This window comes from Phaenicophaeus curvirostris, chromosome 5 (assembly GCF_032191515.1).
Source record: "Phaenicophaeus curvirostris isolate KB17595 chromosome 5, BPBGC_Pcur_1.0, whole genome shotgun sequence".
In the NCBI taxonomy this organism is placed as follows: Eukaryota; Metazoa; Chordata; class Aves; order Cuculiformes; family Cuculidae; genus Phaenicophaeus; species Phaenicophaeus curvirostris.
The window spans coordinates 55,853,387-55,872,022 of record NC_091396.1 but is presented as its reverse complement, the minus strand read 5'-3'; the positions used below and the strand labels follow the sequence as shown (position 1 = coordinate 55,872,022).

Here is an 18,636-nt window from a genome sequence, read left to right as displayed (position 1 = left end):
CAGTAAGTACCATAGCTATGGATTCTGAACTAAGATGAAAAACCTGGAACCCCACTAAATCCAGAACCAATTTTATTTGGGTAGATTTGAACAAAGTAGTCCCACTTATAACCAGGATGTACATCACAGTAGGTTGTTACATTCAGACTTTCACACTTAGAAAATATATATATTATATACAGGAATTTGTAAATAGGTGTAAACATACAATACTTTTAAGATACCAATACATTCCAAAACAAAAATATCAGCAAGGCAAACACCTCAAAATGATTCCAGTCAGCCAGCATTTAGAATCTCTCTTAAATAAAGTAGCTTTTACGCTTGACATTGCGTGGTTTTAATTATTACTAAAAATGAATTTTCTTTCTATAGATCAAATTCTGTGGTATCTGGCTGTTTTGATACTCAAAAATAGGCACTGATTTCTAGAAGGGTTTTCTTCTTACTGATATAATTGAGCCAATATGGCTGGTTTTGCTAGTACAAAATAATCCAGTGCTGGAATAACTCAAGACAATTTAAACTTAATTCAAATCTATAAAGTTAGGATACTGCAAAGCGGATTAAAATCTAGAAGCCTATTACTCACCATAAACAATACCGCAAACAGATCAGCTAAATTTTTTATTTGAATGTCTCTATTCCTTCTAAATTATACAAAATACCCTCCTCGTCATCTTTACAAAGTAGGTTTTGGCCAGCTATGCCTGCCTAGTCAACATAAAGGCATATTGTGCAAATCATCTCATGCTATCTCATCCATGTAGCACGTCCCAGTCCTGCTACTGGTGGCATGCCAGGAGGTGGAATTGGAGGTGGCACAGGTGGCTGCCCACCTGGGGGAACAGTAGGTGGGGGATAACTAGCTGGTGGCATTCCCAGCCCTGGAGGTGGATGAGGTGGTACTGCATGAGTTGGAGGCAGTCTTGGAGGTGGGAAGTTAGGGTTGTATGTAGGAGGGGGAGGAGGATATCCAGGAGTAGGAGGTGGAATAGTGGGCGGGGGAAATGAAGTAGGGGGTGGAGGTGGAACTGGTGGTGGAGGATTGGGAGGATAGACATGAGGATGATATGGTAGATGAGTTGGTGGTCCATAGGCCGGTGGTAAAGCTCCGTAAGTTGGTCCTTCTGTTTTCATCATTGACTGAAGACTTTGATAACCCTCCCCTGACATATAAGAATTTGTAGTAGACATCCCTGTAATATAACTGGTGGGGGGTGGGGGTGGGGGACGATGCGGCAGAGGTGGAGGTTGATGTACCGGAGCAGGATGAGCAGGGGGAGGAATCTGGACCTTTGGCATATCTACCGAGTCCACAGTAGTAGATTGCTCTGCTTCTCCCATTGAAACTGCAGTTGTCAAAGGAGGTTTGCGCTCTAGAAAAGAAATTTCATTTATTTTTTGAAGGACAGTGGCAATAACAGCTTCTGAAAACTTTATCTTTTTCTTCCAATTAACATATCAAAAGAGGTCTCAATTCTCTAAGTCTCAGAATGCCATGTGGTATCCAGTCAGACCTTCTTGTATCACTAGAAAATAATTAAGATCCAAGTTCAGCTTTTCCCACTCTAAAACTAAATACATCTTCCATTCTTATTATTGATTTTTTTTATATTGTTCTACAACCAGCATACATTAGCAGACTGGATGGACAGAATCACAACTAGCAGATTTTAAAAGTCGTTGGACCCAAGATATAGTCTTTAGACCAGGGCCTCCTCTCTACCTCTTTTATACTTTAGGAAGTAGAGCCTGGCATTACCCTCCGTACTTCACTTGCCTCCTGTGCTGTGAAATATTATTTGAGAATACAGGCCAAAGTCTCAAAGTCTTTTAACACTCAGTTCTAAACCTGTTTACCAAGAGAAAGAAGAAAATTGGAAGGTAAGTAAGAAAGTGCAATAGATTGCTTGGGACATGAAGACTCATCAGCTTTGTTCCACTGATTAGTTTCAGGAGACTCAGTACCTGACAGTCTGGGGAAGTTCATAAAAAGGTAAATATTTTACAGTATGTACTTGGCCACTTCTGGGAAGAACATGCTTTAAATTGTCTTCTCTTTAAATAACAAGCTTATTTTTTTTTTCCTCTTAACACAGATACAAAGTAAGGAATACTGCAACAAGATGACTGACCTAGTGGCAATGCCTCTGTATGGCCATACAGGCAGTATCAAAATGTCCAGTTAAAAAAAAAGAAAAAAAATAGTTTGGGCCATGTTGACACCCATTTTCCTTGTATATATCAATATCTAAAACATTGTTCCATAAGAAGTTATTTAGGAGCAGATATAAGGCAATCATTTCCAGTGACACACAACATCTAAACTAACAATGCTACGTGGAATTTGAAATAAATCAACCTTCTAGTACTTCTGTTCATTTGGTCAAGAAACATTCTTAGTTTTCACCTGATTTTTCCTCAGAACCCAAAAGGACAAGATTTGGCCTCTAAAAATAAAATGTTTCAATGCTTACACAATGATTTGCTTATATAAACAAATGAAGAAGATAATTCTGGATAACAAGGGAAACATTTGTTATTGGCCTAAACAGGACTTGCCTTAACCTAAGCAGTCAGAATTTTATTATAACAACAAAACTGTCCCCTTTGACAGTACATAATTAGGTCATGCAAGGTGGATATGCTGGCTGTGGTATCTATGATTTAAATGACTTCTAGTCCCTAAGTTATAGCAGACAATAATTTCCTCGTTTACTCATTTTCAGAATCATTGTGGATGCAAAATGTGCATTCAAGATTTCACAACTGAAGGAATGTCGACTGGTATTTTAAAGAACATCTTCATTGTTAATTAGATTTTATCAAAAGGGAAAAAATGGTCCTACTATATTTCTGAGTACTGTTTTTCTCTCTTGTAATTCCTTGTTAGAAGCTGCCATCTTATGAGTTACATTATGGACCATGCCCTATAAAATATTTAAGTCATATTTAAGGGTCACTGGAAGGACAGCTAACGCATCAATGCGCTGGAAGCACATTTTTGCAACAGTACAGTTGATTTTGCAAACAGAAGGCATGTGTGCCCTGTCAAGAGTTCCCTGGCAGATGACAGTTCTATTCTGAGACACAGCAAAGAAAGTATCCCCCTCTTGTTATAGACGGTACATTTCCAGAATTTTTATGTTGAAGAAGAAACATGGAGGACTTCTACAGGACAGTTGGAAGCTACTCTAGTAGCATAATATGGCATCTGCTGTCCTTTTGAGAACGTAAGTCCCATTTTGCCTGCTAGTGACAATTAGTTTTAGTCTTCTAGGCCTTTAACAGTCACAGCTTTGTTTTGCCTTTGTCCATCTAGTATAGTCTTGTTTCTATCATAACTTTTTTTCCATTTGTCTGAAAAATCTTGTGCTACTAAGATGAAATTCCCTCTAGAGCTTATCTACCTAATGCTTTTATAACCCCTGCCCCCACACCGTTACCGTCATCTGAATGAAAAGCAAGACAATCGACAGCAAGAGTAAACGTGTTTAAGAAAAGAAAAGCTTACCTGGAGGTGGATGTGCAGGAGGTATTGGCGGATGTGAAGTTTCAATTTTAGGAATTTTAGATGGTGGTGGTGGTTCTAAAAAACATTTGGAAGTTCATGATTGGCTCTGCAATATTTACCGAATTCCAACTCTAGGCTCATGCTAATGATTATCATATTACATTGTGCAAAAGCACAGTGGAGATCCTATATACTAGGTATGTTTAATAAAGAAAACTAAAGCCAAGAACTTTGTATAAAGAAATGGCATCAAGTATCACATACAACTCTTCCAGAAGAACACAAAATACATAGCTTGAAGTTGTAGGCATAACCAGAGACAAATTGTCACAATAACAGTATGTAAGTGAAGATGAGAACATGCACATTTTCCGGCACAAAACTAACTTGTAAATAGTTAAAACAAACCTCAGAAGAGGTTGAACTATGCTGTGCTAAGCAGTACCAGACTTATTTGGGAAAGGTTACAGAATCACACCCTAGCTATCTGAAATACATTGCTCCAAAACACCAAAATGAAGGAAAACACCCAAACAAAAGTAACTGTATTTGATCACTGAAGTGAAGCATTTCTCAAGCTAGACTACAGACTGATACAAAATGCCTTTTACTGGCAGCCATACCAGCAACTGAACACAAATGTCACTGATTACCGATATATTATTAGTGCAGCTGTTTTATGAAATGGTACCTTCAGTTACTTCAAGGTCCCACAGCCTGCTGAAGAACTAAATGATGCATGGAGTTATAATAAAACTACTCAAGTCTCAATTTAAGACTTCTGCTGAAGAAACTGTACTAAGGGATTCTTGGGGCAGAGTCATTCTCCATTTTTTCATGTTTTGCAGTTAGGAACACTTTAAAAATAGTTACAGTATATATTTAAAGACTGATCATTAGGATCAAAATAGTTTAGAACTGCCAAGCCTGTAAGCAAAGTACACTTCAGCAAAATTACTTACTCTGGTTAAAACAGCAAAATGAAAGCAATATGAATACAATATTAACATTTACCTGATGCCTTTGCTTCTTCCTTTGGAGATACAGCCTGTTAAAAAAAATAATCATGGAAATAAGACCACTGCAAAATACAAAGCACTGTAAAATGGTAACAAATGAACAAAAAAGGAAACAACTTACAACCTGCTAAAAAGTTTTTGTACAGATCTGACTAAACTAGAACTGGTTTCCTCCTCCCTTCCCTAAAAGGGGGCAGGACAACCCCGCTTCTTGTTCCCATGTTTTTATTGGGAGGCTAATGATGTCCTCTCTCTTTAGATAGATGCACCACAGACACTAAACAAAACCAAACTGCAATGGGAATGCCCAGCTGAACTGGTAAAATTAAAAGATTGAAAAAAAGCAGTTATTTTAAACACAGCATTTCCTCCTGTTTTCTCTGTTGAGTATTACATCTTGTTTTACCATCCACTGCACATGCGTCATGGTCCGGTACACTGCTTACTGAGCTGAAAGTAAGAGACTTGGCCTCTGTTCCCAATTTTGCTTTGACCTCTCATTCAACCTTTGCCAAAATCACTTCAGGCCTTTACGCTTTATTTACCAGGACAGGGGGGCATTGCTTAGTGTAAAACCTTTCGGAAGCCGTCAGATGGAAACCATTATATACTAGCCAAATGTTATGCCAGAAAAAAAAAAAAAAGCACACTGAGCAAAACCCACAAAACCTCCCATAATCCTTCCAATCACAAGTTTTGGGGGTTTTTGTTGTTGTTTTGTTGTGGGTTTTTTTTAAAGAACTGTAGACAAGGCAGTAAGAAAAATCTTTCCAGCTTAATTAGTCCAGCTGAGATGGCTTGCTGATGGTCTTTGAGAAGGGTGAAAACCTAACTGAAATTTTAAGTGCAATAAGCTTAGTTACAAATATATTTAAAATACACAGTAAAAGTCAGAGGGGCACAGTACCTGGTTTCTCAGTCTTTTGAATGAAGTGGGTTTTTTTTCAAGGATTATTTACGTCTAGTAGCTTTAACTTCAAACCGTTGCTCAGTTCCCATTACTTGATTTTCCACAGCAAGAACAGACATACATTTCACTCCAACTTGAACAATTTCTTTTCCTTAATTCTGATTGATGGGTACTCTCAAGATATTTGCTGTCCAATGCAAAGGTATCCAAGGCCTGCTTGAGGCTACCCTCATTCTTATATTCCTTTGATATTCATTTCAATTCACCTCCACCTTTTGGCTGCTTTCCTGCTTTTGAGGGACAATCTTTATCTCTCCACTCCAAATATACATACTTTTCTAAGCGAGTCTCACAGAATCATCTGCCACCTTCATTTTACTTGGGTGGTCTTTTCTCAGTTTTCTAGCCCTAAATTCCTTGCCTGAAAAACTGCATGCAAACATCAGATCTCCCTGCACTTCCAAAGAAAAGCAAGTCTCCACTACTCATTGCAATATTTCCAAAAATTTCTCATTCTGAAAAGTCAGTTGATCACTTCACGTGGTAAGCAACTCACTTATTGTGCATTTGTTAACATGCAGCTACATTTAGAAAACAATGTCAGAGGTGTACCACTAGAATGGAATAATCAACCTCAGCCAAGCGTGATAGAAAAAGCCCCATCAGTTTAAACTGTACTTACGCTAAAGAAAAAAAAAAGCAAATAATTAAGAAGCAACAAAATCAAAGCCTATAGAAATTTGAATCACTTCTCTAATAATGGCAGCTGCTAAAAAAAGGGGGATGAGCCTTTTTTGGTCCTTTTACTGCACTGCAGTTTGTATTGCTCCAGCCGTGACACCCCAGTGTCAACATTATTTATTAGCATGCTGATTGTTATTTAATCCTTTCATAATAAGGTCAATCCATACCACAATGCAACAATTCTTCTACTGCTCTTTCCATGTACATTAAAATTGTTCCCACTAACGATTTTTAGTTTAATAGAACTAAATATATTATTTATGTCTAATAATTCACCAGTATATTTTTAGTGAAGAGAATTGAACACAAGTGCTCTTCACCCCCAGAGATGCAGAGGATGTGCTGACGCTTTAGACATCTGACATGGGTCAGTAAGTCATGGGCCAGGGCCTCAGTGGCTTGAAAGTATCATGGCTCAGTAGAAGATAATGCAGTTACAACAGTTCATGTAAATGGAAAATCGGGCCTCCTGGAACCAAGTGTATTTACATTCTGTACAAATCAAAGGAGAAATCATGCAAAGCCCTATTTATAGGAGGCGGCAAACATTTTAAGTAAGGTTTATGGCACACCTAACTGAAAAACATTTTAGAAGCACCAAGTACATCTTTCAAACATTCCATATCTTGTTCGCCTAGACTCTTTTCTGGAGAGAGGATGATTTCAGATCATCACGTGTGCTTTTCTCAAATTGACGCTGTTTGTGCTGTTCACCTATAAAACACCTACTGAATCACCCATAAAACACCTACTGAATCACCCTTTGCTTTATTTTCTGGACACCTACAGTGTACCAGGACTTACCTTTTAATCTGTACTACTCACTTCCTTAATTATTACGTAATAGACCTCAAACTTAATTTCAAAAAAAGGCAAGTTGCTCTGATTGCTCGACTGCTCATAAAAAGCTCTCCCAATTTTCTAGCTAATTAACACATTTCATCAGCTTTCTATCCTGAACCAGCTTCCACTGCAAGAACTGGGATATTTCAGTGTAGAATTTTTCTTGTAGTAGTGGGCTATATCTTGCAATTACAAGACCAGGCTTTATAGTTACATTTCTCTTTTTGGAAGGAAGCTATCATGAAGATGCGGCACTCTTCCAACTCCATTTCATTCTATCATTTCTTGTTTTTTCCCAGGTTTTTTGGCCCCCTTTTTCCCCTCAATATCAGTTCTCTTGTTTGGGCACACATTAATTGCCAGGCAGAGCACAAGCTGTAAAGAGCTGTACAAAACTTACTTCCTAAATGGAATTGTTAAAAAGATTTGACTTTTGAGCACACTATTCTTGCTAAGTACATGCAAGAAGATTTGGGTAATACTTTCACACATTTCTTTTTTGATGACTTACAAGTGAAAAAAAAACAATGACCACAAAAAGTGTAAAGTCTGAAAGCTTCATTTGAATTTGATGACTGTGGAAAGGCACTCAGTGTATCTGTCTTCTTAAGCAACTGTCAACGTACCTTCTTATTATCAATGATGAGGTGATAACACAAAGTGAGATTAATGCATGACGATGCATTTGTAGGCTGCTACTGTTATTGGATTATTTTGAAAGACATACTTCTAGAAGTCATCATTCTCTTACATTTGTAATCAAAGACCAGAGAGACAAAGTGTCCTGATCAGCAACGTGCACATCTCTAGATTCAGGTATAGTACAAGGTGTGCCAAAACCGTAAAGGCTGTTCTACACTAACACACTTGCCATATAATCAACAAAATCCACCACACAAAATTACCAGGCTCATACTTAAAGCAAACACAAGTCTGCTGCACACTGCAATCTTTAAATCATGTGAACATCAGATCAGCTCGAAAATAAAGTGCAAGTTAAAGTTCAAAGTCAAACTTACTGCTGGTCTTTTAACCTGTCTAGGAGGACTTGACTGAGGAGAGGGCTTTTTAGACTGCTGTGTCTGTGTTTGCTGCTGCTGCTGTTGTTGTGCTGGCTGTTGAGACTCTTTTTGCTGCTGAGTCTGCGATTGCTCTGAACTCTGGGATTGCTGGGATTGCTGTACTGTAGGTGCCTGGGGCGTAGATTGAAGAGATGGTGGTTGCTGCAGCTGGTGAGGAGTATGATGAGGCATTTGCTGTTTTCCCTGTGAGTACAGATCCAGGATCTGATGACAGATATCTTAAAAAAAAAAAAAATTCTGTAAGATTATTCACCCATAGTGTACAAATGCACATTTAATACAAAATAATCAACTAAATTTTTTACTGGACATCAACTTCAGAAAAATTCATCACAAATATCACTCATTGCTATAATGACCACAGATTTGACTTTTTTTAAAAGCAGACTATGTCTCAGTTTATACTTGCATTTCTGAGTTTCTTTGCCTATGCTGAACAGTACATAGATGTATACACGCACCCTCCAGCACAACAATAAAGTGCCTCAGAATTAATATACCACATATCATTATGGTGTGCTTGGAAAGGCAGGTAACAGCCTAACAACAGGACAGCAATATAGTAAAAAAGTGAGTGAAGGAAGACTATATGTTAAAACATGCGTGCCAGTTTAGACCAGTCAAAAACATTTCAGGAAACTAAGTAAAATGACTAGGACTAAATTCTTATTCCAACACGTTGGGAGGTAAAGGGCTGTCAGGAAACATGTTGGGAGGGCATTGTTCAAGGAAAAGAAAACCTTTCTAGAAAAAGCTAAGTTCTTTCCCTGAGCATTCACTGATGCCATAGCAAAAACTGGAAACATTCCCATTCTAACACTTTTTGGCAGGGATTCAGCAGAGGATCTATCTGAAACTAAAGCAACTCTGAAAAAAAGCTACAACGTAAACTGAGAATGTAACCTGTTAAGAAATCATCAGAACTTCATGGCATTCACCTAAGAATTCTAAAACCAACAAAGGCTAAGCCAACTGAACAGGTACACATACTGTTTCACTTAAAACTTTTAGAACCAAATGTCCAGTTGTGACAAGCGTCAATTTTTAAGTATGCTTCACCTGATGTCACCAAGTAAGATAATAAAAACTTTAATAAAGCCAAATTAGTGGCCACATAATCATAATTTACTTAAGATCCAAGAGAGGTCCTGCTTTATTTCCTGAACTTCCTGAGGTTCTCTCAAGAGCACAGGCAACAAAATATGAGCAATATATACCCACGAGGGCAACAGTACTACAATACCTGTATTGATGAAAAAAGATGCATAATTCACTTCTACCAGAATTCACACACACTCCTCCTCCCAGAACTCATCCCCCATAGTCTGTTCATCTGTTGTGGTACACCATAAAATGTGACTGCAACCCTAGTATAATTTGGTTAAAGAGTTCATTCATTAACGAGAGAACCACTGGAAACCAGGATCCATTTAGTTCCAGTGCTTGTAGAGTTGCTTATTTAAAATGGGGAGAAGGGAATAATTAAAAAAACCTGAACAAACCACAACACATCACAACAATTTAGCACCTATTTAGCTGTGATATAAACTAAACAAGTAGTAAAGCAAATATTGACCAGAAGACTAATCATAACTAAGATACTTCCAAAGTAAGCCAATCTAGTAACTTTAATTAAAAACCTGGTTTTCATGTGACCCGAGTTACATACTCTACGCATCATTATTTTGAATAAAACACAGAGAAAAAGCAATTTACATTTACTTATGACAAATCACACAGTTAAAGGAAATACCACTCTGTTTGTGGCAAGTGTTTTTCATACCTTCCAGAACATCAACAGGAACATCTTGGACAAACTGCTCCCACCATCGTCTGTACATTGGTTTTGATGTCCATTCCTGTATTTCAAACTTACACAAACGACCTGCTAAATACATAACTGCAACAGCTATGATCTCAGGTTCCCACTGCAGTGACAGTGTAGTGCAGAGACTGAAATATAAAAAAAAATAAAACAAAAAAAAAACCACATAAGCCTGAAGACAATTCTGACTGTCAAAGTAAAAAATTTTAACGTATGACAGCTATAACAGGATAAAATCCCACCACGCTAACATACCAGACAATTTTAATGGAGAAATCTAGAAACGGCCTGGTTAAAAAGAGTTAAAAAACTAAACTGTTTTTGTACTACTGCTATCGTGAAACAAGGCAATTTTACACAAATAATACAGAGGACATATGCCTGCAGAAATAATACATCACATATAAATGTAAAGTTTGGAGTTTAAAAATAGAAAGCCTAACACTCCAGGAATGTTGATGAGGAGAGAAAAGACAGCCTTATATTCCAAACACAGGCAGCAACACTCCACTCCAGTCTCACCTGCAGTGTTAGCTAAATGCATTTGCTCCTCAAGTGTGCTACGACTGCACTACACTGGTTAGGGAATGATGCCCACATTTGGACTTTATAGAGTTTTCAAATGTTTTTGAACAAAATATAAACAAATAGTAAAAAAAAACCAACAAAAAACCACAGAACAACCAGCATGAACTTGTAAAAGCAATTTGTCAGGCACAATGTAAGTATTAATTCAAACTGTAGAAACTGTAACAGGTTCTCTCCTGAATAGCCTTTGTTAAAGGGAATGCTGAAATAGTATCAATAAGATCAATAATTTCAGTTAACTGAATAAATTTCTGTCATAATCAAAGTTACTATTTCCTGATATTAATTTTAAATGATAAAGCTTTTTCTTCTTTTCCTTTTTTTAATATTTTCCTCTAAACGCTCAGTAACACAGGATCCACTTAAAGAATTTTAAAGCCAGCTAGCCAACTAAGTTTCTGCCAGTTCACTGATGAATACTTAAAGGCATCAAAACTGCAGCCTAGACAGTGGTTTAAATCCATTTTCCCTCCAGTGGGCTACACATAACAGAAGGCCAATGAGATACTTAAGTACCATCAGAATCAGGTCAGTAGTAAACAGTAAAAGACACAAAATCTAGCTCTTATAACACGAATTGCTTATTACTTTCAAATGTTTACTTGGAGGGATGTACTGTGGCTGTGCAAGAACAGAACTCCCTATTCTAAAGGCCTGTAGTGCAAAGTACAGGATGATCTTCCCAGCATCCTAGAAAACAAGCGCATTGCTAATACGGCACCTATTAAGTAAACACAAAACAGCCTCTCAAGGCAAGAGATAAGCATTATTTGAAACAATCACTACAACTTCATTCTAAAGCTTTTTCAGAAGTGGATATTGTTATGTACCGAATTTCTTGGATTATTAAACACTTTCCAATTCCAAATAAAGTAGTGGCCAAAGTTTGATGGCTACATAACAGGACTTTCCCCAACAGACTTAACAGTGACAGTCAAGCTGTATTTTTGTTCCATCTGTAAAATGATCACCTGCAAGACTGACAGCAGCTGAAGTAAACATTTCTTGACAACGAAACATGCTAAGAAACCTTTTGCTCAAGTTAATTTGGAGAGTTTAGGTGATTACCTACAGAATCTGGACCTAGACTGGGCTACTCCAAATTAGGTATAAGAATAAAAATGCACTTAATTTTTAATGACATTCTACTGCCACAGGTATGACTGAAAGCAATGCACTTCACATTTCCAAATATTCAGGCCATTTACACATTTTCTGAAAGGTTTGCTATGGAAATTAAAAATTACGTTTAACTGTCCTTGGTGTATTAACTTGCCCAGCTCTGCAGAAACATCCTTAACAAGACTAACGCGTACCAAGTTAGTTGATTTTTTTCCCCCAATACCACACGATACATGAAAAATGCTTCTACAGACACCACTGTTTATTGATTTGATCCTCTTATTCTAAATCAATTGTTCGAGAAACTAAATTAAGAGCTAAAATCTATTAATTGGTAAATGTAACAGCTAGTTAACTATTACCAAAACATCATTTTTAAAAAAATAAAGACATTGGCAAAGGGCAAGACACCAGCTTCTATCCTGGAATTCTATAATTTGGTTTGGCCCTTCCAAACAGTAATTTTTTTTTTTTTTAAATACAGCATTAAATCATTACCACAAAACTGCAGAGGTCTTAGTGATCTAATTCTATACTCATTCTAGATTCCCCAGTAACAATGGAAAGAAAAACTGATGAAGACAATCAAGAAAAAAACCAAGCAGAAAACATAAAACAAGCAGTTGTCAAGGAAATGTCTAATCCCAGAACAAAGTAAGCAAGAGTAACTATTTCACTTTCAAAAAATTCCCCGAAAGAACCTTACCTGTCATTGACAAATGTCCATGCCATTTGAACCAGTTTTTGAATTTTATTTTTGTCTCCTGAAAAAACAATCAGAGAAGTTGTAAGAAAAAGTTTTTAAGAAGGATAAACAGTTTGGAATAGAGTACTCTTGCGCTGTTAAAGTAAATTAAGTGCTGAAAATTAATAAACATTACTTGCTCTCCCCATAATATTTTACCTTTGAGTTGTTTGGCATACTTAAGGAGAAACTGGTATGGATGTTCCACTTGCAAATCAAACTTTATTGTTTGTAGTAAGATTCTTTCAAGGACCATCACTTCTTCCTAAAGAAATAAAAAGGTAACCACAACGTTATGCCTTCTTTTACTTGCAAGTATTTTATGTTAATATAAAGCACGACTACAGAGCATCTCCAGGCAAAGGTATTAGTCTCCTTTTGCTTGATTAGGGTTTGTCTTCAAGAAGAAGAGAAATCTCTCCAACTTTTTTAAACAGATGCTTTTTCTTCATTTTTTTTTTTTTTTGCGACAGGAGAGGGAATGTGATGTTTAAAATTCGTTTTCCTCCATAGAGGAGAGAACTAGACCAAATACAGCATGAAAGTGCCAAATATACAAAATAGCAACAAATAAGAGAAGCTCTCATCATATTTCTCTCCTGAGTTTCAGATCCTTCTTCTATTTATAACAAGTAAATTTTGAGAGAAGCATAGTTTTGCTAAATAAAATACTTTAAACAGGAAAATTCCCAATACTTTGAGATGTAGCTCTCTTACTTAAGATTTGCTACTAATTGCAATTTGCTACTAAGGTGCAATTAAGACTGTCAAATATGATTTATGTCTCGATGACATTTCTAGCTCTGACTGGAATTACTCAAACTCACTTCAATTTGCAAAATAACATCAAAACTTACATGAATTCAAATGTAAACTTTTTATACAAAAACTTATACCAGTAGGGGCCCAAAGCTACTTGTATAGGCTGGATGTAAGAAAAAAATTTTTCATGGAAAGGGTCATTGGACACTGGAACAGGTTGCCCAGGGCGGTGGTTGAGTCACCTTCCCTGGAGGTGTTTAAAGGACAGGTGGATGACGTGCTGAGGGACGTGGTTTAGTGGTTGATAGGAATGGTTGGACTTGATGATCCTGGCGGCCTTTTCCAACCTAGTGATTCTGTGTATTGGCAACAATTACATAATTACCTACCACATTACCCAAAAGAGCTATAAGTGCATGCTGAACATATAACTTAATATAGAAGAACAGAAAATCAGCCTAATGATCTAATGACTGTATGGCACTTTGATGAATAAAATCAATTTCAATTTGAGTTTTTCACCTTTGGATCATCTCCAAACTGTCCAAACTGTACATCATTTAGCAAGCTACGAGCTGTTTTAATTATATCTTTACATTTCTTGGGCGTTTCTTCAACTTTTCCTGCCAGGAAGAGACAGCAGGCTCCTGTCACCTTAAAAAAAAAAAAAAAAAAAAAAAGTGCTTTCAAAAAGTTGTCTGTGTGTAGATATGTAATACAGGATAGCATTGTGTAAAAGTACTGTCAGTTTCCATTAAAAGCACTGTAGAAATTCCCCAAGAAAGACTTAATAAGCATTTTCATTTCTAATTTTATTACAGTGTTATTTTAAACTTATACTGTCTTAAAGCAAATATAAAGAATTAGAGGACTGCCCATTTTACACAACTTTGTTTGAAGGGCAGAAACCCAAAGCAGAATTTGTCCTGGTTCAGCACTTCTTGTCAAGCACTTTAAGATGGTATCACACTTTTTTATTCTCTTTTAGTCAATACAAAAATGCCAGAACCATAGCTGTTAATCTTTCTAAAGAACGGTATCAGCAAGATATAACTGCAATATCAATATGTTTCTAAACATAAATAGAAATGCGTAAACAAGCAAGAACAATATATTTTAAGTTGTAAATATTAAACAATAAAATGCTTATTTTTCATCATTCAGAGCAGTGGATAGTGGTAGCACTCAACTAAGTTAGCACTATTCCAAAGAGTCCATGCTTAGTGGAATCACTGTATTAACTCAACAATGTTGTAAATACTTACATATCTTGGGAATTGTTTGAAGGAATGAAACATATAAAAACGATGGAAATAAATTATTCCGGTTGCCAGAGTATCATAATGTCTGTGGTGTAGAATAAGGACTTTCAAACAGGACATAAAACAAATTTAGAACTAAATACACACAAAGTAAAAGATACATTCTGCTGTATCAAGTACCTCAAGTAATGGTTTGTTCAGTGACCAGTTAGAAAACACTGCAAATAAAACAGGAGCTTTACCAAAAAAAAAAAGCCACACAACTCCTTAAGGCTGTGTAAATACCATGATTGAGCCCAGATGCAGCTGATAACTAAAGCATTTATTGGAAATGCACAAAGTCCCAACCATGTTTACAGGATTCATGCAAGGTCATGCTCCTGTTAAACCATATCTGCTTCAAAGAAGGCCAAAACCAGCAGTATGCACACAAAGGAACAAAACAGTATCACTTCACATTAAGGTCTTTGTGCAGAAGCAAGTTACTAAGTATTCATATCTACAAACACAAAAAGAATCTGAACATACTCCCTACTCTTCTCTAAGAAGAGTAAAATTTCATCCGCGCTAGGTTTCATTAAAGCAAGAACTGAGGAGATTAAAAGAAAACCGGGAAGCAAAAAATTTAAGTGGCAATGTATGAGAGGAGCAGCACAGTGGAGAGAACTTAAAATAGACACAAAGTTATAAATCCCAACTTACACAAAAACCCCAAAACAAAACAAAAAAGAAGAGTGGGAAGATAGAGGTTAGATGCTTCAGGGGCAAAGTATGTAGAAGAATGAATGAAAACTTAAAAATTCAGGAAGTTAAGCAGATTCGTGTAGCTAGAGACAAAGTCTAATAACGGCCAAAAGTTATCCTTAATTGGCAAGTTTGAAATCACCTTACTTCTCCACTACCAAAGGGGTTCAGTTGAAACCATGCATACTCAATAAATGGATAAAAATTATGTAGGAACACATTACATCAAAAGGCAAGTACATTCACAAAGATTTTTGATTTATGATTAAGAAACTGCTAGCTAAGCACATAATGCCACTTCTTGTACATTTTATTCTGAAAATCCCCATGCATAAAGACATTTCATGCCATCGTGAATTTAAAGGATACAGCCCTAAACGTGTTCCCACATCGAATATGAATCTAGCCCCCTCTCTGCGGTATCGCGCCTCAGTAGCTGGATCAAGCCCTTCTAGCTGTGACGGTGTATGTGCCAAGTCTTTCTTATCCCAGTACCAACATGGCTTCGTATGGTCCAGGTTTGCCAAGTTTACAGAAGGGCTGGAATTCTCTTTGTTCTCCTTCATTTATTATAATAGGCTTGTTCTTGTTATTTAAGTTTTCAAAAAGGAAGTCTTCAGGTCGTCGCTTCAGAACCTTCAAGAAAAGAAAAAGGGATTTCTTTATAAAAGGAAAGGACCTCCCCACTCCACCCACGCTTGAAGATGAGTGAAGAGGAATAGCATTTAACCTTGTCCACTGCAAGGGATGTTTTCCATGCTCAAAGACAAGCAATATTTAACCTTGCCCTGGCCTTCTCCATAAACAGCAAGTTGAATTCTACGAAACAGACATCGGTTACTTTGCTATAAACTGTTTAATAAAGAAACACTAAGAATGCATTATCAACACTATCTACTACTTCTTAGTAGAAGAACTTTCACCTACTTTGTCCACAAAATAAAGAAAAACAATTCAATGATGGTAGCGGCAAGATTTGAAAAGCTGGTAATGGGGAATCAACTTGCTGTTCACATCTAGAAATTACATCCATTGTGTTGGTCTGGATTGCAATTTAAATACCTAGTTGGCCTCCCAAATATCCCTGGATGTAAGATTGCATCAACAACTTGGCAAAAAACTTAGTAAAGCTGTCTATACTTGCATTACTTGAAGAAAAGAAGTTAAAAGCAGTAGTGTTCTTTCACATACCAAGATTAAGACCACTGATGCAAGTCTGTGGCATAAGCTATCATCTGAAATTGTCCCTAAACCAAGGCAGTTTATTACATCCACAGCGCGTGCTACATTCTAGTGCTGAACAGCACTTTGTGTATGCCTGTGTACACTACAAAGCTCTGCAGATAACTGTCTGGTGTTATGACTGATGTGCAGTCATGTCTCCATTTAAAGAAAGAATAAAGACAGTCTTGTTGCCTTCACGTCTTTCAGGCACAAGCCACTATTACTGTAATTCAATAAACTACATAAACGACACACAAACTGCCAGAACGACTACGCTTGTAATCGAAGTTTCTCTTTTTCACAATTAAAAAAATTGCGTTTGTTCCATGCAGACTTGGGAAGAATCATAGAATCACCAGGTTGGAAGAGACCCCCAGGATCATCAAGTCCAACCATTCCTATCAAACACTAAACCATGCCCCTCAGCACCTCATCCACCTGTGCCTTAAACACCTCCAGGGAAGGTGAATCAACCACCTCCCTGGGCAGCCTGTTCCAGTGCCCGATGACCCCTTCTGTGAAGAATTTTTTCCTGATGTCCAGCCTAAACCTCCCCTGGTGGAGCTTGAGGCCATTCCCTCTTGTCCTGTCCCCTGTCACTTGGGAGAAGAGGCCATCACCCTCCTCTCTACAACCTCCTTTCAAGGTAGTTATAGAGAGCAATGAGGTCTCCCCTCAGCCTCCTCTTCTCCAGGCTAAATACCCCCAGCTCTCTCAGCCGCTCCTCATAAGGCCTGTTCTCCAGCCCCTTCACCAGCTTTGTTGCTCTTCTCTGGACTCGCTCCAGAGCCTCAACATCCTTCTTGTGGTGAGGGGCCCAGAACTGAACACAGTATTCGAGGAGCGGTCTCTCCAGTGCAGAATACAGAGGGAGAACAACCTCCCTGGACCTGCTGGTCACACCGTTTCTGATACAAGCCAAGATGCCTACTAGCTACTTAAAACTATTTCCAGGGCAAACGAAACAGCTCTGTGCCATCATCACACATCACATATGTCAAATAAAAGTTATTTCTGCAACTACTATGGATTTTCTATTTTACAGGTTAGTTATTTCTTACAAGTTGATTTAAGTACTCTCAACAGTTTAAAATCTCCTCAAAGCAGCGCTTCCGAACCAAAAATCAGCAATACGAACCACCAACCCGAGAACATCCCAGACAAGCCACCCCGAGCATCCCGCTCCAAACCGCAAATGACCGAAAAGCACAATGAAAGTTTTCCTTCTGCCTTTTTACACATCCCTCTAACAGAGAGACGGCCTTGGGAGCTCGATGCCGGCTTCTCCCATCCTACCTGACACGAAGCAGCCGCCCGAGAGCCCAGCTCGCCCCGCGCAGCCCCCGACCGGCGGGGCCGGGGTTCGGCCGCGGCCCGCACGCGACGCTGCCGGGGCCCAGGGAGGCGCTGGCTCCCGCCTCGGCCTCCCCGCTCCTTTCCCCTGCCCTGCGGCCCCCGGCTCTCGCCACCGGGCGGCCCCAAGACAGGCGCGGCGCGCTCACAGGCCGCGTGCGTGAGAGAGCACCCCAGCGGGACGCGGGGCCTCTAGCGACAGCGCGGCCTCCGCTCCCTGCGCGCCGCCATCTTGGGAGCCAGGCCGGGCCGCTCGCTGTGTCGTCACGTCGGCGTCGCAAGGGCACGGCGCGGCAGGACGCTGCGCAGCGGCCAATGAGAACCCGCAATCCCCGCCCTCCGGCCAATGAGAAGCGGCAGCCCCGCTCTCCGGCCAATGAGAAGACCAATCCCCGCCCCCCGGCCAATGAGAAGAGCGATCCCCGCTCTCCGGCCAATGAGAAGCAGCATCCCCCGCCCTCCGGCCAATCCCCTCTCCTTTAGCGGCCGCTGAGCGGCAGCAGGAGGCGGGTGGACGCGCGCGCCTCATGCCGGAGCGGGCCAATCGGAAGCCGCGGAGCGATGACGGGCAGCTGCGAGAGCCAGTGGGACGCTGGGGGCAGGGTTACCTCTCAGCCAATGGCGGGGCGAGCCTCCCCAGGGCCGGCGGCGAGGGCGCGGGGCCTGCTGCCGCGGATTGGCCGTCGCGGGCCGCGGCGGGGGCGGCGCCCTCGCGCGGGGCCAATGGCGGCGCGGGGGGGGCCGGGCTCGGCCGCCGCCTCCCACCCGCGGGCAGCGGCGCCCGGCGCTCCCGGCAGGCGAGGCAGGAGCCGCCGCCGCGCGGGAGGTAAGGCGGGGCCTGGCGCTCTCCCGCGCCGGCGGGGCCCCCCCCGCGGCCGCCCGGGCCCTCCCCGCGG

The 18,636-nt window shown here is 39.6% G+C and overlaps 2 protein-coding genes across 3 annotated transcripts in view; one reads left to right on the top strand and one right to left on the bottom strand.

Annotated features, from left to right (window-relative positions):
- Positions 1-55: 55 nt before the first annotated feature.
- On the bottom strand, positions 56-17,987 carry CCNK (cyclin K). The gene is made up of 11 exons (XM_069858812.1): positions 17,890-17,987; positions 15,533-15,799; positions 14,423-14,504; positions 13,680-13,811; positions 12,555-12,660; positions 12,357-12,414; positions 9,899-10,068; positions 8,053-8,333; positions 4,532-4,565; positions 3,518-3,592; positions 56-1,379 (listed from the first exon to the last, which is right to left on the bottom strand). The coding sequence occupies exons 2-11, from the start codon at positions 15,727-15,729 to the stop codon at positions 754-756; spliced, it is 1,761 nt and encodes a 586-aa protein (XP_069714913.1). The 5' UTR covers positions 15,730-15,799; positions 17,890-17,987; the 3' UTR covers positions 56-753.
- Positions 17,988-18,454: 467 nt separating this feature from the next.
- Positions 18,455-18,636, top strand: part of SETD3 (SET domain containing 3, actin N3(tau)-histidine methyltransferase) — a 64,505-nt gene continuing 64,323 nt past the window's right edge. For both annotated transcript variants that reach the window (XM_069858811.1, XM_069858809.1), the window contains exon 1: positions 18,455-18,566. The gene's annotated coding sequence lies outside the window, so the exon portion shown is untranslated. The remainder of the gene's footprint in view (positions 18,567-18,636) is intronic.